At 35.9% G+C, this 24,932-nt stretch overlaps 2 protein-coding genes across 2 annotated transcripts; one reads left to right on the top strand and one right to left on the bottom strand.

The window, feature by feature from the left end:
- Positions 1–881: 881 nt before the first annotated feature.
- On the top strand, positions 882–10,113 carry trmt1 (tRNA methyltransferase 1). Its single transcript, XM_082155598.1, has 16 exons — positions 882–979; positions 1,421–1,823; positions 1,916–2,135; positions 2,728–2,915; positions 3,835–3,950; positions 4,041–4,153; positions 4,252–4,400; positions 4,854–4,937; positions 5,044–5,113; positions 6,215–6,349; positions 6,478–6,563; positions 8,061–8,169; positions 8,259–8,335; positions 8,480–8,599; positions 8,703–8,817; positions 9,698–10,113. The coding sequence occupies exons 2-16, from the start codon at positions 1,444–1,446 to the stop codon at positions 9,767–9,769; spliced, it is 2,034 nt and encodes a 677-aa protein (XP_082011724.1). The 5' UTR covers positions 882–979; positions 1,421–1,443; the 3' UTR covers positions 9,770–10,113.
- man2b1 (mannosidase, alpha, class 2B, member 1) lies at positions 10,055–22,809 on the bottom strand. The gene is made up of 22 exons (XM_082155597.1): positions 22,681–22,809; positions 22,062–22,164; positions 21,627–21,800; positions 19,420–19,613; positions 19,174–19,306; positions 17,712–17,857; positions 17,407–17,606; positions 17,196–17,316; positions 17,032–17,110; positions 16,839–16,948; positions 16,477–16,584; positions 15,812–15,928; positions 15,536–15,718; positions 14,616–14,713; positions 14,101–14,343; positions 13,891–13,992; positions 13,273–13,360; positions 12,947–13,027; positions 12,058–12,279; positions 11,828–11,977; positions 10,722–10,818; positions 10,055–10,643 (listed from the first exon to the last, which is right to left on the bottom strand). Exons 1-22 carry the CDS (start codon positions 22,771–22,773, stop codon positions 10,540–10,542), a joined length of 2,946 nt encoding a protein of 981 aa, XP_082011723.1. The 5' UTR covers positions 22,774–22,809; the 3' UTR covers positions 10,055–10,539.
- Between the last annotated feature and the right edge of the window lie 2,123 nt (positions 22,810–24,932).

Below are 24,932 nucleotides of genomic sequence, written 5' to 3'. Positions count from 1 at the left end.
AGGCAAAATAATAAAAAATAAAACAAAACTGAAATTGACATTTTCAGTGCATGTCTGTGAGGTAAAAGGACACAAGCTGTTGAAGCTCCGCCCTCTGTGCCGGGAGCATCAGACTATTTGCATTTAAAGGGACAGACACAAAAACGGTGCGTTTTTGCTCACCCTCAAAAAGTGACAGTTTTAACATGCTATATACAAATATCTGTGGGGTATTTTGAGCTAAAACTTCACATACACACTCTGGGGACATCGGAGACTTATTCTACATCTTTTGATCTTCTTTTTCAATCTTTTGTTGAATGTTATACCACACACAAAAAAAACTTTGACATTTATTTTTTATTTTTTATTTGTTATATTAAACAGTGTTCACATCAATATACACCATATGCATAACAATACTGTTGGTAATAATAATGGCAATTCATTGAAATATTAAGGAGCAGATAAAATACCCAGTGCTATTAGAGAGATTAGTCTGTTTATTAAACAGTACAGAACACTTTAATTTCTTAATTGTGGATTTACTTCTCATTTACTGGCATTCAGTTTTAAAGATTTTTTGCATGCAACATTGCCAAAGCATAGACAAGCACAGACTAAAAAAGTGTCAGGAATGTCAATAAAAAAAGCAATATAACATAAAATACAATATTATATTCTGACTGACCCTGTTGCTGACATTCTCTACTTTCTGCTATGTGTGCTAAAAGGTAGTATATTATATATATTTTTAAAAAACATTAAGAAAAAACCCTAAATGCGTTGAACTAGTTCCTTAATGACACTGCTTTGTCCTCGGTGTCCTTATTTTACAGTGTAGTATAGTACTTTCTATAGGTTGCTGTGCGCATGCGCAGTGCCTGGCGTCTCAGTCAGGCGTTTAGTACTACAAGGCTTCCGTAGTTCACACACAGCGGTGAGCTGCACGTGAATTCTCCCTGAAAACACAGGAGCTAACAGTTGACAAGTGTCTGTGGTAGTGTACATTTAGCTTTGTGGTTTATTTTTTGTTCGTGACTGATTTGCTATGACATTACTAAAGTATTTTTTTTGGAAGGATAATAAGCGATTAGTAGGAAGGCGAGATAAATTGTGTAATGCTAGCTTGGCTAGTTACATTGTGAATGTGAAGATGCCCAGGTTTAAAAACATTTGTCTAGTCTATATATAATTTAATAGGTTGAAACTGTATGTGAGTTGTATATGTATATACATGTATATAAAATACTTTTCAAATATTTGACTGAAAAAATGGTAAACTTATGGAAATCCATCAGTCAAAAGGTGTGGGAAGTTGGGAGCTGTTGTGTATATTATTATTATTTTTTATTTAAATGTTTATTTTTTATTAAGTTGACACAGCATGTGGGAGTTTGTAAGCACTTATTGTTAACTAAAATCAATTTTGTGTTGACAGGTCACAGGGTTTTTCTTTGGTAGATGTTCGCAAGGACTACACTTCAGGTATCCTATAGGTGTCTTTGTTTGTCATTAGCATTTCCTAAGAAGAGAGCATCCTTCCTTCAGATCCTTCCAACAAGGCGCAGTTGCGTCCTGAAAATGTTCAAAACAATGGACTGCAAGAAAGAACCCGAAGATTCCCAGGACACCATCAGTGCATGTGCAGACAGTACTACCACAGCAGTACCAAAGGAAGACACCAGTCCCTCCAGCTCTACAGAACGAAATCAGACCTCATCTACAGAACCTGGGCTTTTGCCTGGGGAGACGGTTGTCAGGGAAGGAAAGGCTGCCATTTTATTCCCAAGTGCTAATGAGGTGTTCTACAACCCTGTGCAGGAGTTCAACCGAGATTTAACGTGAGTAGTGTGTGACATAGCCAGTATGACATCTCGTGATGTTTTGTTTTCTAACCTCGCCTTTAAACTTCCCATTTACCTTCTTTAATCAGGTGTGCGGTGATCACAGAGTTTGCCAGGGATCAGCTGGCTCAAAGGGGCGTCCGGATCCTGGTCCCGGGGGAGAAAGACAGGGTCGTGGTCCGACTCTCAGAGGAGAAGAATGGAACGGTGGATCAGGAAGAATCAGAACAGCCTGAAAATGAGCAACTAAAGGAAGAAGAGGCTGATGAGAAGGAATACATCACTGCATCTGTAGGGGAAAGATGTGAGGTCTGTGTGCGCTACAGTGACATTTTAGTATTATAGATACTATTATAGTTTTATTAATATTTTGAGTTAGCTTTTGTTTTCTTTTTAATTTTACTTGAAGTTTTTGTTATTTTCAAATGGGATTTTGACATTTTTATTAGGTTTTTGTTTTTATTTCTATTTCTTTTTAGTTTTAGTAATTGTATTACTTTAACTTAATCTAATTTAATTTCGGTTAGATGCCAAGGCAACATTTTTAATTTTATGGGGAAGGTTTTCATCTAATATTTGTATTTCATTTTATTTCAGCTTTATTTTAATTGATGAAAAGGATTATTAATAATGTTTGTTTTAGTTAACAATAACAACACTTATTTAAATATTATTGCTTAAGGTAATGATTAAAATGTATGTAAAATTTATTTTAGAATTTAAAACAAATTTTAGATGTAAGATTTTCTTACATGACTGGTGTTTGCACACTGTCTTGTTTTTTCAGTAGTTTCTTTATGACTCGCTTGTTGGGATTTTTTCCTCATTTGTGAATGACTTTGGCTAAAAGTGTCTGCCAATTAGTAAATGTATTGTGATTTATCTCTCTCTTTTGCTCTAGCAAGGTCTGTGTGTGCTGGAGGGTCTGGCAGCCTCAGGCCTGCGTTCAGTACGTTTTGCTCTGGAGGTTCCTGGCCTGAAGAGCATCACTGCTAATGATTACTCTGCTAAAGCTGCAGCCCTGATCGCCCGCAATGCACAACACAACAACGTGTCCCACATACTGCAAGCCAGCCAAAGAGATGCCAGGTGCTCTTTATAAACTCACGTATTTGCTTATACACTCACAAACATCTATTGACAGCTGAACTATGTTTTGGCTTAGTCTGTTAAGTGTAATTGTAGTGTTTTTTAAATACTGTTATAGTATTTATCAATATTTCAAATATTATTACTTATTTTTTTTAGCTACAGTTTTAGACATTTCTTTTGTACACCTTATTGTGTATGTATAGATATATCTTTAATTCATTTTAGCACTTATTTAAAGTTAAAGTTGTTATTGTAATATTATTTAAATGCTGTTGTAGTATTTATTAATATTTTGAATAAGCTTTTATTTTTATATTACATTTCTTTAAATGTTAGTTTAAGTTTTAGCAAGTACATTTTAGTAGTACATTTTATACGTTTTTTAACACTTTACAATAAGGTTTCATTTATTGACTTTAGTTAATGCAGTTATTAACAAACTAAAAATGAACAATATATTCTTACAGCATTTATTAACTTCTGTTAATGTTAGTTCATGGTGCATTAACTAAAGTTGATTAATACAAGTTTTTTTTTATCTTAAAGTTATTAGTACTTGTTGAGATTAACATTAACTAAAATTAATAAATGCTGTAGAAATTGTGTTCATTATTAGTTCATGTTAACTAATGTAGTTAACAAATAAAACCTTATTGTAAAGTGTTAAATCTTAAAAATTTATTTATATATAGCTTATAATATATATTTTATTTTGATATTTTAGGCCTTCAACAAACTTTTTTATTTAATATTAATAATAATAATAATACATTTAATATTTATATTTATATATATATATATATATATATTTTATTGCAGCTTTATTTCACCAACCAGATTTTTTTAATATAGTTTTAGTTAACAATAACACTGATTCTGTTTTGTCCTAAATCCTGGTATATCACCCTCTTTCCAGCATGGTGATGTATGAGGCAAGAGGGAGGAAGGAACGCTATGATGTCATTGATCTCGACCCCTATGGCAGCCCATCACCGTTTCTGGATGCGGCTGTGCAGGCTGTGAGTGAGGGAGGTGAGTCAGTCGCTGTAGCTTGTCTCTCACATGCACATTCTGAATTTATCAAGCACATATACATGAGTAATCTCGCTCTCTTGTTGTCAGGGTTGCTTTGCGTCACGTGTACGGACATGGCTGTAATGGCTGGAAACAGCGGGGAGACCTGCTACAGCAAGTATGGCTCTATGTCCATCAAGTCCAAATACTGTCATGAGATGGTAAGAGGGGCTCACTGGCGTTGTGATGAATGGATGGAATGAAGGCAACACTTCATCATAGCTATGTCTTTCTCACGCTCTCTTTCTTTTTATTCAAGGCCCTGCGTATAATCCTGCACAGTTTAGATCAGAGAGCAGCCGTGTATCAGCGCTACATTGAACCGCTCTTGAGCGTGAGTGTGGATTTCTACATCCGTGTGTTCGTCAGAGTCAAAACCGGCCAGGCTGTAGTCAAAAACTCTGCAAGGTAACATACACGGTTTACTCTGACTGTCTATATAGAGAAAATGGCTGAGTAAAAATAATCATACATGAAAAAAATGCATATACACTACCGTTCAAAAGTTTGGGGTCAATTTGAAAGAAGTTAATACTTTTATTCAGCAAGGATGCATTAAATTGATCAAAAGTGACAGTATTAACGACATTTATAGTTTTGCAGAAGATTTCTATTTCAAATAAATGCTGTTCTTTTGCAGCCCGAGGAAGCATAAGTGTCTTCTTTCAAAAACATTCAAACATTGTGTGTGTGTGTGTGTGTGTGTGTGTGTGTGTGTGTGTGTGTGTGTGTGTGTGTGTGTGTGTGTGTGTGTGTGTGTGTGTGTGTGTGTGTGTGTGTGTGTGTGTGTGTGTGTGTGTGTGTGTGTGTGTGTGTGTGTGTGTGTGTGTGTGTGTGTGTGTGTGTGTGTGTGTGTTGCAGTAAGCAGGCGCTGCTGTATAACTGTGTCGGCTGTGGTGCGTTCCATCTGCAGAGGATGGGGAAAAGGACAAGCCAAGGCAAACAGTGAGTATTTCTTCCTCCAGGATTGATCTTTTATCTCCCGTTTCACACTTTTCTCAATGCTTTTGTACTGGATGTATCATTGTGTATATTTATGTGTTTGTTACAGAATGAAGTATTCAGCAGCAACTGGACCACCTGTAGGGCCTAACTGTGAACACTGTGGGCAGAGACACCAGGTCTGAACCATCAATATCTCCTCTTATGTTTATAACAAAAAATAAAATATCCCTTTGATGTGTTATTAATTAGTTTGTACTTGTATATCATGCATCCCTAAGTATAAACCATGTTGGTTATCTGCCGATATTAGAGATTTTTTTAATATATCAGTATCAGTTGATATTGTAAATATTAGACATTTTATTGTTCCATTTAATTTCCCCTATTTTTATGTTTAATATGTCTTAAAAAACAAATAATTTAATAACGCTCTTATGTCATCTTTATAAAATCAAAATTAACTAATATTAATTTCCATTAATATTTATCAAAATATTAATTTTTCATACTGTACATCAGGGATTCCCCCCAAAAATGTATCAGCTGTAACCCTTTTACCTAAAATATTTATTTGAAGTACCACCTCAGATTTTAAGTTTCATGTTTCAACGAAGCATTAAAGCAAATGCACTCTTTATGTAGGTGTAAGTTTGGGGGGGAAATGTAACTGCACACTCACACTCACAATTTTATTTTTACCAATGTTTTGGCAATCAGTCTTTATCAAGGTGATGAAGGCTTGTTGCTGAAACATTGGAAAAAATTAACTTACAAGTGAGTGTGCGGTTATATTTTTCAATAATTTAACAACACATTTTCATGGCGATGGTTCTGAGGTTGGTTGATTCTCACAAGACATGCAGGTAAACAAATCAAATATTTTGTATTTTAGTAAGTGTTTTATTTGGATTGTTTTCATTTCAAAATTATTTATTTTACGTTTTTATGATTTAATTCATTTGTTTTCATCAGCTTACAAAGCCCCTGCAGTTCCCTCACGAAGCCAGTTTGTGAAATACTGCTGTAAATTATAATGTTGTAGTGTTTAAAATGATTGGTTTTAGTTTTTAGTGTTCTCTCTTTTATATATTTAGTCAAGATAGTATATAATTTTAATATCAGCCATTTATCAGTTATCTTCCATAACATAAAAAAATTGTATCAACTTGTCGTGTTGGCCAGAATTGTGATATCGGTGCATCAAAACCAACCGACATGCTATAGTATATTTCAACCATGAAGTTTTGATTTGTTTGTTCCTCTCTCTGTGTTTGTAGTTGGGTGGCCCGGTCTGGGCGGAGCCTCTTCATGACATTACATTTGTTCAGAAGATTCTGGGTGCCGTTTCAGGGAACCCCACTCGCTTCAGAACGTCCAAGCGGATCGAAGGGGTGCTTAGCATGGTGACTGAGGTCAGTCATTATTAAACTTTGTATTAATAATCTTCAACATAATTATAACATCTTTAACGTCTCCAGGCAATAACAGATTTGGTTCACTGAACAGAGAATGAGTGCTGAGAGAAAGATGTGTGTTTCAGGAGCTGCAGGATGTTCCTCTGTACTATGCTTTAGATCATCTGAGCAGCACAGTTCACTGCAACACGCCGCCCATGCTGCAATTCAGGTAAACTCAATACAACATTTTCAACCTGCGTATTATATACTACTGTTCAAAAGGTTCAATATTGACTTCTATTCAGCAAATACGCATTTAATTGATCAAAAGTTACAGTAAACACTTTTATATAATGTTACAAAAGATGTCTAATTCAAATAAATCCAAATAACATTCTGTTCTTTAAAGAATCCTGAAAAAATTATCACAATTTCCACCAAAATATTAAGCAGCAGAACTGTTTTTTGAGCAGCAAATGAGCATATTAGAAATATTTCTGAAGGATCATGTGACACTGAACCCTGGAGTAATGATGCTAAAAAAAATTCATCTATCACATGAATAAATTAGATAACTGTTATTTTCAGTAATAATAATATTTCACAACATTGTTTTTACTCAAAATATATATATATTACTGTACTGCACTGTAACAGATATGTAGACAGGGCTTGACATTAACACCCACCAACCCGCCAAATGGACTTCAGCAGTGGCGTGTAACGCAGTCACTTCTACAAGCCACTTTGGTTCAATTGTCATTTTCAATTGTAGTCTTTTAAAACGGCATCTGAATAAAAAAAAAACCCTCACTCGCTCGTTTCATTTCCTCCAGATAAATATTGTTGTTGTTACAGGGCTTGAAATTCGGCATGGGATTTTGGGTATTGCGCGTAATTTTACTAATTTCTGCAGATTTTGTGCTCACAGACACCCAAAGTGTGGCACATAAAGTCAAGACAAGTCACATTTATTTATATAGCGCTTTTTACAATATAGATTGTTTCAAAGCAGCTTTACAGAGATAACAGGAAAATAATGCTAGAAAGTTTGTTTCCAGAAGAAAATAGCGTCACAGTCCAGCTTAAGTAAGTTCAGTGATGTTTCGTTTTTGTTGTAAAAAAGTTATTAATTTAGTTCATTTATATATAGCCGCTCTGGAGAAAACCGTGATGTCATCGTCCAACGCAGTTCAGTTCTCATATAATGATGTCAATGCAGGCAGATCAATAATATTGTTGAATATTAAATTAAATGTTAAATTTAATGTCCCCAACTCAGCAAGCCAAAAGCCAATGGCAACAAAGGTGAAAAAATGTGAAATTGAGTTCTTTTTCACAGGTTATTTGCTCTTAAACAGTCAAATACACACACAATAATGTCAAAATGCTGGTCTTGTTGAGTATTCACGTAAACGCATTCAGTTATGTTTTAAGTGAACGTAAGCAGTTGAGAAGGAAAACGCATGTGTACCTGTGTAATTGATCCGTGCGTCAGGTCTTAAAGTGACAGCAGCCTAATAAAGGCTGCCAGATTATGAGACAATATTAAAAATATCTAAATGGCAGTGTTTCCTCATTGTGTTGATGTCAAAATTGTGGCCAGTGAAAATGCTGAGTGGCTTGTAACTTTGGAGAACCGCTAGCCATAGTGGCTGGAGAGCAAAAAAGTGTCAAGCCCTGTATGTAGATAGCAGTGTCTCCTCACTTTCTATCTATTGTGTAGGTCAGCTCTCCTGTACGCTGGGTTCAGAGTATCTTTTTCTCATGCCTGTAAGAATGCTGTGAAGACCGACGCTCCCGCTGGGGTGTTATGGGATATCATGCGCTGCTGGGTGAGTGATTCCCATTCACTCATAAGATCCTCCCCAAAAGTTCTTAAGACATTGTTTTCTAATGTAGTTTCTGTTTGCTTATCCCTCAGGAAAAGTCCAACCCTGTGAAGAGAGAGCGGTTATCGGAAACCAGTCCTGCCCACCGCATTCTCTCCACAGAGCCAACGTAAGGATCAAACGCCTTACATTTATTCATCTAGTGGCTGTTTTACATTTTATATTGCTGTGCCTTTTTAGTTTAGTTTAATTGCAGTTTAGCTTAATAAAAATACAACTGTATTACCCTTAATCTTCGTATTCTCTCATTTAGTCTTCAGGCCTGCTTTGAGATCAGAGAGGACGCAAACCCTCAGTCACGGAAACGTCACCTCACGCGTTTCCAGGAGAACCCACAGGCCAACTGGGGACCCAAAGCACGTGCCAGGGCTGGGTTGGTCATACTAGTCAATACTGGTTCTTTAGTCAAATCATAGTCAAAATCTTTCAGTTGATTTTAAAAGTGTTAATCATCTCTTTTTCCCTCTTGTATTTAGTGGAGGAATCTCATCTGAGCTGGAGGACAAAAGAAAACACTTTCAGGGTAAAAGAAAGAAACCGATCACAGACTCTTCTCAACTCAAGAGCCTCCCATGTAAAAAGTTCCGAAAGGTACGTTCCCTGGAATTCAGTATATGATAGGGTTTTCAGCGACATTCAAAAATGTTGCTATATTAGCTACTGTATCGTTACCAAATTGGTCAGTGTTTGAGCATTTCAATTGAGAAGTGATTTTTTTTTTTCGTTTTCATTTTTGAATGTAAAGAGGACCTATTATGTTTTTTTACATTTCCAACTTTCTTTAGTGCGTTACGTTGCTGTTTGAGTATGAAAAAGATCTACAAAGTTACAAAGCACAAAGTCCACTCCAAAGGGAGTTATTCTCTATATCAGTAAGCACTGTTTCTGAACTGATGTCTCCCTGAAACATCTCGATTGTAGTTTTAAGTTAAGTTTTCTTCTTGGAACGTACACGTCACAATATTCCTAATTTAAATAATTCCCACCCAAAGCATACGCAAAAAAAAAAAAAGCAGGCGAGGCCTGGTTGAGTTGCGTTGCGTTGCGTTAGTTTTGTGTTGAAACTTGCGTTTATGGTAAAGGATGTGATATTTCCGAAACACGCTCAAAGCAGTTGACCAATCACAACACACTAATCCAGCTGACCAATCAGAGCACATTGTGTTTTTCAGAAGGAGGGGCTGCAACAATGTAAAAATGTGTTTTTTGAACATTCAAGCATGAAAACCTATTCTAGTTGACTCCAAAAACAAAATCAAGACATTGTAAAATGGCCTGTTTAAGTCCAAGAATTATCCGATTCTTATTCCAGGATGTGTGATAAATTATTTAATGTATAAGTGAGATTTTAAAAAGTTATTTAAGATTTAGTAGTCAAGAGTTAAAAATAAACCACTCGTATAACCAAAATTCATACATATTAAATCACAGCAGCTCTCTTTACCTAAAAATGCTATTCTTTCTTTTTTAGGGAACATGTACACATGGAGACAAATGCTGCTATTCACATGAGCAAGAAACCAACAAGGACAAGATGGACTAATTGGTTTTCTCACTACGGGATGTACATCACACAGCCGTGACAGCTAGTTAAAGACTGAGACTTTATGACTTGTAAATTACTTTTCTCTTAGCTGTCTGAATGTCTGCACTTCTGTTCACAAGTTCTGTACAGATTTGGACCTAAAGCTTGTTTTATGTTAATTGGATTTGTGCAAGGCAAGTGGGATACATTTTATTATTGGAAATAGTTTTATTTTCACCTGGCAAATAAATATCAAGTGAATGTGTGTTTTTGTAATGTATTCAGCATGAGCAGTACGCATCATTTAAAAACATTTTTACTTTTATTTCTGGTCATTACATTTATGCCACAGTTCATTCATTCATTAAAAACGTAATTTTTGTATGAAAGGCACAGTAGAAAAATACAATCAAAATTATTGCACAAATTAATTTAAGGAGATGTGTCTTCAACACAGAAGAAATACAAGATGCTGATCTGGCCAGTTGCTAACCAAACCAGTTCATGAGATTAATGCAGAAGAAACTTCAATTTAAAACTTCAATACTTAGAGTTCTTATAGATCATATACATCTTTATGAACATGTGGCACAGTGCAGTTTGAAGAATATGCATTCTTTGAACATTTAAAAACTAAAAAATAAATTTTGTTCCTGAAATTATGCAACTGAAGTACACAGAAAAATCCTCAAACCTATGCCATGTAGTTCAGCTCTGAATCATTGGCAGGCAGGGTTTAGATACTGCAATGCTACACTCTGATTGGCTCTTACAGTGATCTGTCACTTCTACAGCTGTCGTACCCGTAACAGGAAGGTGCGGATCTCCATTGGGTTTAGTGTCACTTCCCATGGTGAAGGGTCTCTGACACTGAGAGGCTTTGATTTATTTTCTGAAAGATACAATTTTAACAATTGAGCATTCAGATATAATTAGAGTAAATAACAATTGTTCCCAGAGTAATTGTTACCTGTGTTCCACCGCAGGCGGTTCATGTCATCTTTCCATTGATTTGCCCCTAGACTCATCTCAGACGCTCCGAGCACCTCGAGAGTAGAAAACAGCTTCTGCACAGACGAAAAGAGAAACATTATCAGTATTAAAATGATTAATTATCTGTTTTATTTTAGTACTATAAGAATCTATAAGGCCCTCAAGATTGAACTGACTATGCTTACAATAGGTATAGCACTACTTCAAGTGCCTTACTGCTTCTTATAAAATGATTAATAAATATAAAAATATTAACGTCACAAATTTTCATTAAATCTATTAATTCCATGGACGCTTTTCATCGACTGTGATGACACACACAGTTATGAACATCATAAATCTAGCAAAGGTTTATATGTGTTTATGATATATATTTATTTTTAAAGAAAAAAAGTGTGTATGTATATATATACACACTTTTTTCCCCTTTCCTTTTATGTACATTTAGACAATACTTAGTGTTTTATTACCTTGGCATTAAATAACAGAAAACTTGTTAATGCTGCTTAGTGAGTGTTTCTGAAACCATGAAACACTCCATCACTGCCTTTGATTTTCCATCACAGGCAGTGATGGAAACTATGACATATTTCTCTCTTCTGACCAACTGGGTAAGTGGGAATGCAAAATTATATTTGTTGTAGTTTCTGTTCACCGCTATAGTGTCCACTGGATGAGAACTTAGATTTTTTTTAAGAAATGAAAATTCTTAATAATGAAAATCATGAACATGCTTCACATGTTCTCTGTGAAACACAATCAGTGTTTGACTACAGCGGGATTTACTGGAAGTGTGTAGGTGGGGGAAAAAATGTGTCTAATTATTCCCAGCGCTTGCATTATGTCTTTTAAAGTACTTGCATTGCATTACTGAAGATAAAAGCTTTCAGTTCATCAAAGAGCCCAAGCTAAAAGATTAGTCAACAAGTTTAGTGCAGTGCTAAATGCATAAGATCATTTAAATAGTTAGAACATCTTGCGTGGCACCAGAACTATTTTGGATGTTTGTTGTCTATGAAACACAATCAGTGTTTAACTACAGCGGGATTTACTGGAAGTGGGGATGAAAAATCCGATTGTTACCTGTAAGTTGACCGTAACGGGCAGTGAGTGTGTTTTACTCTCTTTGGCCTCGTACTGATGTTCCAGCCTAATGAGAACTGAGTCTTTATCCCACTGAGACAGTGTCAGCAGGTGGACAGCAGGGGGCAGAGCAGCCTGAAGCCCAGAGAACTATGGGAGAGAGAATGAAAGAGTTCAAGCTTATAATAAGGAACCAGTTCAGTTCATCCATCCACCGATCCTCTACAAACCTCCAGTTTAGTGTTGGCGGGAGGTGTGCCGTCCTGGAAGGAGAGCAGGGGTTGGAGCACCATGCCCTGTGCGAGGGGTCTGTGGACATCTGCGGCCGTGTCTGGGGGAGTGAGGGTCAGCAGCAGACGCCCTCGGGCAACTAAACCATTAAAAAACTCTCCTGGTTCAGAGAGAGGCTCTCCCACCCCCCTAAAATCATCATACAGCAGTCTTCTGTGCAGCTGAGAGAGAGTTTGATTAGCTGTTATAGAGACTATGAAAGCTTGTTTCCGTAAAGGAAAAGTGTGACTTTATTTCTCACTTTATAACTCGTAGTTGCAAGTTTATATAACGGGATTCTGAGAAAAAAAATCTGAATTGCGAGATGTAAAATCGCAATTGCACGAAACAAATCTGAATTGTGGGATAAAATCCCTTTTTTATTCAGTGTCGGAAACAAGCAATAAAAGACCATCTCATAAATAATTATAATAATAAACTTAATTTATTTTGTATATAGCGCCATAAAGGAAGATTTTGGAGGCACTTTACGTACAAAGAGAACAAGAAAATAAGAATAATTTATAAAACAAAAATTAAAATTAAATTAAAAACTTTCCCAAAATAAAATTAATCTGTAAAGTCTTGTTTATAAAAATTTACTTGAAAGTTTGTGAAAGGTGGAGAGAGAAATATTGAAGGAAACAAAAGTAATCCTTACTTTGAAATTACACTAATTTATGTTTATTTATTTTTCATTTTTAACTTATTTTAGATTTTGTTCTCCTCGTTCAAGTTTCATTTTCTAAAAATACACGGTACCTTCTGTATTAAAGCCAGAAAAGCATTTTTAAATTGAAGTGAAAATGGAGATTTTGACAGAGAGAAGGAAAGATCATTTTACTTTACCATGATTTCCAGCGAGCCGTTATAGATGCTGCTGGCCCCTTGAGACCGATCAGTCACAACTGTTAACTGACGCTTGTCATCCTAAATCCACACACACACATATTACATTTCTTGACATGTTAGGGCAGCTCAAGGCTGTTTATGAGAATCTGAGTGACAACAGAAAGCGAGGATGAAGACAGGGAAATATAAAAAGACAACAAATTAAGGAGAATATGTAAATGAGACAAAAAAAAAGCCTACATTATACAAACAAATCAATAAAATTATACACAGGATTCAAAAGAAAACAAGGAAGCTGACATGATTGGCTGCACGACACTTGCCTTGATGTAAGCGCGCGAGTTGATTGGATAGTAGTTTCCGGCAACTGGCTCTGTCTGCTTCAAATCCCAAGTGGGCCGATAATCTTTCCTACAATGACAAACCACTCCTAAGATTATTTACAGTTGTGCGGCTTCATTCTCTTGTAGAAACCATGATACTTTTTTAAGGGATTCTTTGATGAATAGAAAGAAAAAAAGCATTTATTTTAAATAGAAATCTTTTGAAACATTATAAAGGTCTTCAGTCACTTTTCATCAATTTAATGCATCCTTGAGAAATTCATTTAAAAAAAATCTCATTGACCCTAAACATTTAAAGATATAGCGGAGGATTTTTTACTTCCGGGTGGATCACCTATACTATTGGTCCTCCTAATTGTCAATCATTCTGGTGAATCAATCAAACTTATTCAAAAAGTGAGAGGGCGGGTCTTATCTAAAATTCGGAAAGATCCTCCACTATACCTTTAAACAATAGCGTACATGACAAACAACACAGCAATTAAAAAACTTTCTACAGCAATTTAAGCAAGATATTCTTCTTCTGTCATTTCTCTTTTCTTTCTCCAGTTTCCCATTTCAACCCTTTCTTTAATCTTTAATCTTTAATCTCCTCACCGTCGCTCTAAAACCTCTCTGCCATTAGAATCAGTGTAGAAATATCCAGAGGACTCGATATCGGTGTCCAAACGAGTGATCACTTCTTTCCCTAAACCATCCCTGTAAAGAGAAAGAGAGCTGATATTCAGAGAAAATGCCTTAACTTTCATTTTCGCAGCAAATCCTTGATCTAGAGAACTGTGCGTGTGCGTGTGTATGTTGACTCACGCGACAGGCACGGGTCCCACGGTCCACTCCAGCTCCAGTTCCCTGCGGTCCTTGTACAAACGGACAACCTGAGACACCCACGGGCTGAACCACTGCGTCACCTCTTGAACTGCGCTGGACTCCGTAACTATCTGTATTTCAGCAGTCTTGTTAATGATGAAGGGGTCTGATGAATTTGGTCTGAAGATGTAAGCCCCCGACGGCTGCCTGCTCTCCTTGTTATTCCCAGCGCTTGCATTATACCTGTAAGTGCAAAGAAGCACAAAAATATGGTGATTCACTTTTTTATACTATCAAACATGACAAGGAAAGGGAACATTCAATGCAGATTCACAAGCAAAATGTACAGTACTGAATCATTACCATACTCACGTTTAATTGTATTTGCTTGTACTCCAAGGTAATTCAAAAAATAATATAGTATTAGAATGGTACATATCCAAAAACCAAGGTTATACTAAATTGTATATAGTAACTGGAAGGGAGAGTCTGATTCTGAATCAGCCTAAACTGACCAGTAGAAGTTCTGAGTGAGTCGAATGGTTTGCTGTGTTTCCAGGTTTGTCAGGCTGCTTAACAGACCTGTGGTGTCATCAAAGGTCACCTTTAAGAACTGAAACACATACAGAAGAATAGATTTATTATTTATGCTAATTGAAACATGATGCAGTTTTAGTGTAATTTAACACTGGTCAGCCTCCCAAGTTTTCCGCGATTCTGCCAGTGAAACACAACAAAAAGATTTCTGCATTTTTTTTTTTGCAGGGTAAATGTTGAATCCTAATGATAAAAACCAATAAATGTATCGCCACAAAATAAGTCATTTTGATTGCAATAAATAAATAAATAAATAAATGTGTGAAATCCTGGTGGGACTGACTAGTAGATTTTGAGTTGTTTGTTGCATCAGAAACAGTCATTACTATTTACACCCTCTCTTTCACCCTAAAAGTTCAATATATTCAAGTTCACAGTCAAGGTCATTTATCATGGCGTACAAGTTGATAAATACAAAACATGTGTTCTAGATAAAGATACAGTATTAGATGCTAAAAAAAATATATATATAGATCTGAGTTTCATATACTATTGTTCAAAAGTTTGGGGTCAGTAAATATTTTTTGAAAGAAATTAATACAAATTAACTAAATTGATCAAAAGTGACATCAAAGAATAATAAAAAAAAGATCCACCAAAATTTTAAGCAGCACAACTGTTTTCCACATTGATATAATAATAAATGTTTCTTGAGCTGCAAATAATCATATTAGAATGATTTCTGAAGGATCATGTGACACTGAAGACTGGAGTAATGATACTGAAAATGCAGCTTTGCTGTCACATTTAAAATATATTAAAATAGGAAATTTATTTTAAATTGATATAATAGTAAAGATTTTAAATGGATGGTTTCCACTTATGCTGCTCCGTTTACCTTGTTCTGAATGGAGCGAGGGGCTGTCGGTTTGGAACTGGATGCTGGAGGCTCATCCTGAACCATGGAAATGACGTACGTACTGTAGCCAAGAGGAGGAGCTTCAACCTGGAAAACCAGCTCACCTTTAGCATTACCCCTGTTCCGTCTCACTTCCTGTGTGGCCTTAGACAGTGGAACCACCTGACCGATAGCAAGAGAAGTGGAAATATTATTGATTTCATTTCATAAATGTAACACGTACGAACGTAATTCATGCAAACACAAGTTTCCAACCTGACTGTCCACTGCTTTCCCATTTGCATCAGTAACACTGTACACTGAACCATTGACAGGCAAACGAACAGGCCAGCTTACAGTCCTGCCCAGAGGATTGTACACATTCATAGAGAACTGAGAGAGATTAAGAAAAAGAATGATCAGAATTCGATAGTGAATGTGCTTTTTATTGTATGCATTTATTTACTGAAATCTGTGTATTAGAGCTGCACGATTCTGGATAAATGGAGAATCACGATTTTTTTCTTTCAAACAGAGATCATGATGCTCGCACAAAACAACAAAACAAAATAACGTCATTTATTAGAGGTTCTGACTAAATGTTAATTGCTGCAGTCTATTTAAAATGTTTAATTAATCAGAATTTTTGAATGAATCTCTTGAATGAATAATTCAATGACAAATACTGGTAAAAAAAATGTAATAGTCACTCGTCGCCACCTAGTGGCGAAACAATGTAATACTTGAAGTGCCAAGTTACTTTCAAATCAAAAGGTGATTATTTTGATCACTACCATAGACATCAGTTTTAATATCCGACCTTTTTAATATCCGATTTTAATGTTCCAGTGTGATTTAGTCAAAAATGAGATCGCATGGATGTTTGAATCGAGATCGCGATCTTTTAACGATTAATCGTGCAGCTCTACTGTGTATCGTACCTTATGGCTGCTTTCTGTGAGGGGACACACACTTATGTTGAGATTCTCACAGAACACACGCAGAGCTTCAGAACCACTGAGAACAGCCAGAGAATTAAAAACCAGCACCTACAACAAGAAAGGGAGAGTGGCAAAAACATTTGTTTTGCAATATCGTTGTTTTATTCGTATATTTGTATGCAAATATAAAATGTGTCATTTGCATACTAAAATTGACATTAAGAAAAATAGACAGTGGGGAAACAGATGTAGAAATTTTCATTGTAACAGCACGCCTCTCCATAATAAGCCGTATTATAAGTAGCAAGCACCACTAATAATAGATTGGTTAAAAAATAGGTTGAAATATGTTATCTTTGTACCTCACAATGTGCCCAGCCTGTAGCCAGTCTCCTGGCGTAGTCGTTTGCCACATGCTGTTTCTCTGTCCCAGACACAGCATCATGATGTTGGGCCACACCCATCGCCCTCTCTGATCAAAAGGATAAGATTTCAAACAGACCAAGTGATTAAAGCCCAACATAAGTGATTTATTTACAACAGATGTAGACTTACTCATAGTATCACTGTCCCCTTCTCCAAAAGGACCCGATGTGGACTTGGGCCCGCCGAGCACCTCCAACTGGTTGCATGTCTAGAAGGACAAAACCAGACATTACGGATTAAAGAAATGTTTTTTGTTGTTGTTTTTTTTCAGAGAGGAAGGTTGTGGGTATCACCTGTAGTCGGCTGTTGCTCTGTCTCTCATATAACTTCAGTGCTGGCCGGCTGGTAAAATAACCAGTCCAGAAATCATGAGCATCATCAGCATAGGGGAAAAAATCATCGGTCTTCAGGGGCCTATGATAAACAGCCAAGACAGGAAAATGTCACAGGGAACATTTGAGAGATATCCTCTTCTAAATGTATTATCTGTATATGCACACTAACCAGGTGAGGTTGGCTAGGTTGAGTTCCTGCAGGTAGCAGGACGGTGTAGAATAAAGCACATTCACCATGCTCCCTTTAGCTTGCAGGGCATTTACATACTTGATCAGCTTATCCATGTTCTTGTACCAGAGATTGGCGTTCTCATACTGGAAGTCTGAACCCATGGTCATGATGATGTGGTTTGTCTTATAAAAGGCAGCCTGGGAAATAAAAAAAATTTGATGGCACATCCATGCTAACCACAGACGCGTGAACTTTACATATAACTCACTAGACTGAGCATTGCTGCAATGCTGTTTACTTACCTGCTTATAGGATGCATTGAGAAACTTGTGTACTATCTCATCCACATTGTAGTCCTCAAGGTCTGGGTCGTCTCTTATGGGAGCATCATCACAAGACTGGTCCCAGCAGAAGCCCTCAGGAGGGTTATAGCCATTTGGGAGAACGCCTTTAGAGATGAAACTTGTCTAGTCATTTAAGAGAACTAATATTCACACTTCCACATACTCAACACTGTGAAGTTATCTAGGATATATATTGTGGCGAGCAGGACGAGGCGTGATTGATAATGAGCGACACCTGCGCGACGCACCGGTCTCGTATCTCTCACGGAGGAGTGGAAGCATAAAAGGAGGAGCGACGAGAGGAACAGGCCTGGACTTATGTTGTGTTTTGTTTATTGTTTTATTACATGTGACAGCAGTCATCCGTGAGGGGCTGCTGTCTTTAAAAATTTTTTTTTTATTTTTATTTATTAAAGTCTTTAAATATTCGCTGGTTCCCACCTCCTTCTTCCCACAACGTCTAACTTTGCTACATTTATATATGGGAGTAAAAAAGTTTAAAAAAATGTTGAAAAACTGTCCAGCCACTGTGGCTAGTGTTTTTTCAAAGTTACTAGCCACTCAGCATTTTCAGTGGCCACAATTTTGACATCAATACCAGGAGGAAAAACTGCCATATAGTTATTTTTAAAGGAACCGTATGTAAGAAATGTATTTCAATGAATCATAAAATGGCCCTGATATGTCACTAGACATTAAGAAATCATGTTCATTTCAAATACTTATATCACTGACAACAGTAGTCCGGCCAGGATATTGTCATTTAAAAGTGAAGTTGCAGCCCTCAACTGATGTTGATGTTGTCATGTTGTGTTTTGGCCTGATGCTCCACCCTCCGGCTATCTACCAATCACGAAGTCAGTAGTGTTTCGGCATCCGGGTTGCCAGCTCTGCTCTAGTTACCACAGCTGCAGCTACAAACGTGTCGGATAAAAAATGTCTAACGTTACGAAACCTAAAAGACCTCGTAATGAATCCGAAATACGTCGTGACAAAGTCCGAAAAAAAACTTACTGTGTAGGACTCGTCACTTGCCATTGGAAGCTCCTTGTAGCAGCCTACGTTCCTGCTGGATCCTGCAGCCTAACTGGCAACCTCGAGTCAGGGGGAGGGGGAGGGGATACACCGCTCTACAGTAATTTGAAAGTGATTGCAGTACCAGTTTTGGCCACGGTTACATACGGTTCCTTTAATATCCGTTTACCTTCACTTAAAACATAACTTACTGTATTTAAGTGAATACTCACCAAGACCAGCATTTTGACATTATTTTGTGTGTATTTGACTGTTTAAGTGCAATAAGCAGAAAAAAACAAAACAAAAAAAAACCAAGAAGATCTATATCATGCACTATTGGAGAATTAAAAAACTGAATTTGGATTATTAGACAGTATAAAACAGCATGTTTATAGATTAGTACCTGTGAAGAGATCAGCAAGCGGTGGCGTCAGGCTTTCACTGGCCCTCCAGAGCATTTCCATCTCTTTGGTCTTCATCCTGCGAGCCTTGTCCTGGTAGTCCAAGCGGCCAAAGAAGAAACCGTCATAGCCCATCTGTAAAAAAAAAAAAAATAAAAAATAAAAATAAAAAAAAATAAAGGAAAGAGCCATCAGCACCACTATACCACACCGACCATTCATAGTCTCATATAATGGGCTATGATTACCTGAGCAAAGATGGAGGCATGTTCTCTGGCGTGTCCGAACGGGTCGATGTGCCAGGCCACTCGGGGACGCCCACACTCGCCGAAGGTGTCATTCAGGAAACGCAGCCCCAAAGTCATCTGATCTATGACAGCGCTATAGTGCGTGGTGGCCTCATCGCTCATGCACCAGCCGCCGTTTATGAACTCAAGACGACCTATGAAAAAATATATTTTAATATAAAATATTTTTTTTGGAAAAGATTCAGGGTGTGAGGAAAGTAGTTTAGTACTTTTTACATCATTTTACATTTTAGCGTTTTTAAAAACAATGCTTTTGTAAAAGTGTGTTTTATTAATCTTTTCTTTATTATTTTTTATAATTTTTATCATCTCAGACATGCTTAAATATGGAAAATAATTATAAATATTCAGGAAGTAAGGAAAGTATTTTAGTACTTTATACTTCATTTTAGCATCTTTACATGCAATGGTTTTTATAAAAATGTGTTTTATTAATCTTTTCTTAATTATTTTTATATTTTTATCATCTCAGACATTTTGATACCCCTTAACTGTCACCTGCCCGTATACGGGCAACCTAAATTTACTCCACTATATTACTATTAAATCCTAATCTAGTCATGACAAACTATATATCGTTGGAAAGGTCTAAGACTCCTTAATAGATATTTCAGCATTGTTTTTTGTTACAATTTATGCCGGAACAGTAATAGATGAATTTATGACAAGAGCGCACCTCAAAAAATGTACATCATAACAGGCGTTTCTGGCGTTTGTCACAAAAAGTCGACGCACACACTTTTAATAATTGAAACTTTGGTTTTCATGCTAAAAGTTCATAATAAAACATTTATCTAGTATTTGTCAATACATTTTTTTAATAAAATAATATTATCCTCTAAAAAGTATAATATACATATTATACTCTAAAATATAATATTATCTTTTTTATTGCCTTTTTTATTACATCACATATTTTAGTAGTTATCATAAATTAGGTATCATTTGAAAGCTTACGATCTCAGAATTCATCCTGTGAAAACTGTTTTGAAATTGGACATTGTGTTACCATAGAAACGGTACTCTAAATCAGTGGTTCTCAACTCCAGTCCTCGGGACCCGCTGCTCTGCACATTTTGTATGTCTCCCTTATTTAACACACCTGAACCAGATCATCAGCTCGTCAGGAGAGACTCCATGAACTGATTTGAGTGTGTCAGATAAGAGAGACATACAAAATGTGCAGAGCAGCGGGTCCCGAGGACTGGAGTTGAGAACCACTGCTCTAAATTATTTTATCAGGCTCCTCCCCTTTTGGGCGTCATCATGTTTCATAATTTATGATCAAAATATTTTCTAATCTTGACAAAACACATATTGTCAGAAAGGTCAGAGTCTCAAGGTTGCATATTTTGTGACAGAAGTGATATTTGGACAGAAATTTATTAATTTGTTATGGTAGAATGCATACAGTTAAATTCAATGGAATTCAATGACACCCGGTGGCTATTTTTGGTAATACGCCTAAACAAAATCTCATGGGAACTTCAATTTTTGTGATATCAACTTCAAATTTGTAACACAACTTGGTTAGATATATGGCTTTGATTTTATAGTAATTTTTTTGTAAAACATATTTTGTAAAATATATATTTTATATAAAAGAAAAATATTAAATAAATTATATTTGATTTAATGTAAATTTAAACTTCCATAACTTTTTCATACTTACATTTTTTTAAGTGCTTTCACCTCAGTAATAATCTGCATTTTTTTAATACTCTATACTCCAAAGCATTCTTGAATTACAACCATTTAAGCTTGAATAGTGCATTTTAATGTCCATTCTCAAAAAGGGGGGTGACAGCTAAAGGGTTAAATATGGAAAATAATTATAAAGATTCAGGGTGTAAGGAAAGTGTATTAGTTCTTTTAATACTGTTAACATTACATTTTTTGCATAATTTATATATATATATATATATATATATATATATATATCTTTTTTTTTTTTTTTTTTTTTTTTTTGACATCGTTTGTGCAAAAATTATGGAAAATAACTATAAATATGTAGTGAAAAAAGGTACTTTATTACTTTTTACATCACTTCAGATTTTTTATGTGATTCATTTCTTTTTTTAAATATATAACTTTTTATCCTCAGGAATATCCACAGTCACTGACCCCAAAACAAATACCCTCCTCACCCTCATTGACAAGCTGAGTTACAATTCGGCGTGTGTTCTGGCTCTGTTGCCTCCACCAGCGGTAAAAGAAGGCCGTCTCTACATAGATGAAACGTCGGGCTGGATCCTTCTGTAGCTGGTCTATCACAGAGTCCAGAATATACTGAACACCTGCATGCTGGATGTTGTTTCGGTCTGAAAAATTACAAAGATTGGAATAAAAACACAGAGGTTTGTGGTTTATTTGCATGCCTGAATAAGCCTTGCACAAACAAAAAAAATGTGTGTATTATGGTGTGAGGTTAAACATTACCACTCCAATGCGTTGCCATATCATATGACAAGCAGCACACAAATCATGTGCAGAATATGGACAGTCACATGAAGAATGTGATCTACTACCATATCAATGCATGTTTGCGAACAATAAAACACTTGACATGAACAGAACTTCACCTCCATAGTAGTACTGATCCACAGTCTTGAGCCAACCAACATCATCATGTGTGTGAGGAACCAGGTGGACGTTCAGCATGGAAGGCTTTGTGGCTGGACATGACTGAAAAGATCCAACAAGGTCATCAACAGTGGAAAGATACAACAACAGATCACATAAAATATTCACTTCCTCATTCTACAATCGTTTCCTTTGTACTTTACTGGGTAATAAAGCTCCTATATTCATAATTGATCTGCCAAAATTGCAAAAACTGTGTCAACTGATATTTTAAACTAGACCGAAAAAAATAAAAAAATAATAAATTAGTCCATAAACAAAATAAATTTATTGGTTGGTGCACGACATCAGTCCCGACCCTTACAAAAACGTACTGTAGTGGTACCATGCATGGTACATGTTCCAAAACATGGTATTTTCAAGGTACATGACCCAAACACCATGTAATTATCGTGACTTCATGTCCCAAAAAACAAAAAAATAATTACTACCAAGGTATTTTTTGTTCTTTGTATATTTCCCTCAGTGGCAACTTAAGTTTTTACATTTACTCGAATCTCTCTTAAGGATCCTACAATGAAAAACTTCAGAAAATTCACCCAGTAAGCCAAAACTCACCTTATAACCGCAGATGGAGTTTCGACCCGTGGGTAGAGAAAACACAAGACAGAAAAACAGCTGGAGCAGAAAACTGATGTGCAGCGCAGCCATGTTGAAAATGAAACTACTATCATATGACAGCCGAACTTTTGTGTTGTTATGTCACGTGACTTCTGCTTCAATAGCTTACAAATAAACAAAATAAAAGTCATTAAATAAAAGTCTTTGGTCAGATCATCTACAAAAATAGAGTACTAACAAAATTAAAGGAATTATAATATAATATAATATAATATAATATAATATAATATAATATAATATAATAAAATATAATTATGAATTATTATGAAATAGAGTATACTATGACAATCCAGCATAAAAAATAAAACTTGATGAATTACCATTTGAGTAGTTATTGTGTGAAAATAATTTAGATATTTCAAAATACCGGTATATTACTATCCATATATAAATAAATAATATATACACATTACATTGCTTCAGTCAGTATCCTGCTCACAAAGTGTTGCTTTTGCTATCAAAATGCTCTGTGTTATTTAGAGGTGGACAACGTACGCAACTTCCTTACTTAAGTAAAAGTACAGAAGTAGACGTTTTTAAAAGTACTTAAGTATCAGAAGTAAAAAGTAAATGTCAATGCATTGTTTTATTATTGTTGCATTGTTGTCTGTAATACTTACAGTACCTTATGCCTCTGAAACTATGCCTACCTACCCTCATATTTATCAAATTTATTTCTAGAACACAGTTCCAGTAGTGGGATTGAATGTGAGATTGAATAAGTGCACTCAATAACGTCCACAATGGTTTAGGACACCCAAATGGCTGTTCCCTCAAAAAGTGCCCTATTTAAAGATTTTTGGCTTTTAGTATGAATATGTTACCCTTACTGTTATCTATAAGCTAGTGTACTCCAAAACAATGACAAAATTTACATTTAGAAGACCAAACCCAACGTTGAAAATGAATATCAGGTTGATGTCAGAATCCAACATCAGATTGACGTTAATCTCCAACGTTGGACAGACGTTGTATTGTGGTTGAAAATGAAAGTCGGATTGATGTCAGAACCTGATGTCAAAATGATATTAGAACCCGACTAATGTTGGTTTCTGACGTCAACCCGATTTTCATTTTCAACCACAATCATCCCCTAACAGACGTTACTATCCACTCTCAGAAAAAAAGGTACGAAAGCTGTCACTGGGGCTGTATATTTTTAAATGGTACATTTTTGTACCTAAAGGGTGCATATTGGTACCTAAAAGGAACAAATTAGTGTACCTTTTGAAAAGGTTTCTACTCAGGTTTCTTGAGAGTTTCTACTAAAGGACCTTGGCAGAAATGCAGTGGAGTAAAAAGTATGATATTTTTCTTTCAAATGAAGTGAAGTTAAAGTAAAAAGTTTCCAGAAGTAAAGTAAAGTAAAGTACAGATACTCAAAAAGTGTACTTAAGTACAGTATTCAAGTAGGCTAAATGTACTTTGTTACTGTCCACCTCTTACTCTTATTAAGGGAGGAAGCTTTAACAGCTGTGGTTTACTGCCTCATCTGTCTGCGGCTGGAGCATGATGTTGACCTCACTTTTATCTAACTCTCCCTGAATCCTTATTTCCTTCCCCCTCCTTTCAAGAGTCACATACCCCTATCTATCTACTGCCTGACTCCCATTACAAATAGCTAACATTCCCCTGACCTGAAGAACTATGGTTATAATCTTGCAAAATTCAGTCAATCAACAGCAGGTACAGAGGTTTTTAAAAACATTACAATCTATATCAGTGGGTTTAATTAATTCAAATGAGAAGCTGATTATTGAAGGGTTTGTCATTCTTTAAAAAAAATAAAATTAAAAAAAGACTGACATTTCAAGCATTACATCATAAGTGTCTCTAGTTACACCATATGAAGTCATTCATCACCATCTTAAATGTCAGACTATGCACAATCAAATTCAATTCAATTTCATTTCCCCACGAATGACTCCCTAGCTTTGTGGTTATCCCTCCATAATTGTTCATGAAACTTTTACTTTTTGGATCTTTATTGTTGGAAAACCCAAGAAAATAGTACAAGGCAGTTCAGCATGAGTCCAAGAAAAAAGATCTGCAGGGAGCTTCTGTGACTAAAGTCTTTGTTCACACTTTAGTCTCTTATTCATGAAAAGACAAGCTAAAGGATGAGCCACATCGAAAGGAATCCGAGATCATGTTGCTGCATATATTTTCACTCAGAGTCTCAAACTGTG

Source organism: Leuciscus leuciscus (assembly GCF_965113295.1).
Source record: "Leuciscus leuciscus genome assembly, chromosome: 23".
Classification (NCBI taxonomy): domain Eukaryota; kingdom Metazoa; phylum Chordata; class Actinopteri; order Cypriniformes; family Leuciscidae; genus Leuciscus; species Leuciscus leuciscus.
This window is presented reverse-complemented; position numbering and strand designations above follow the sequence as displayed.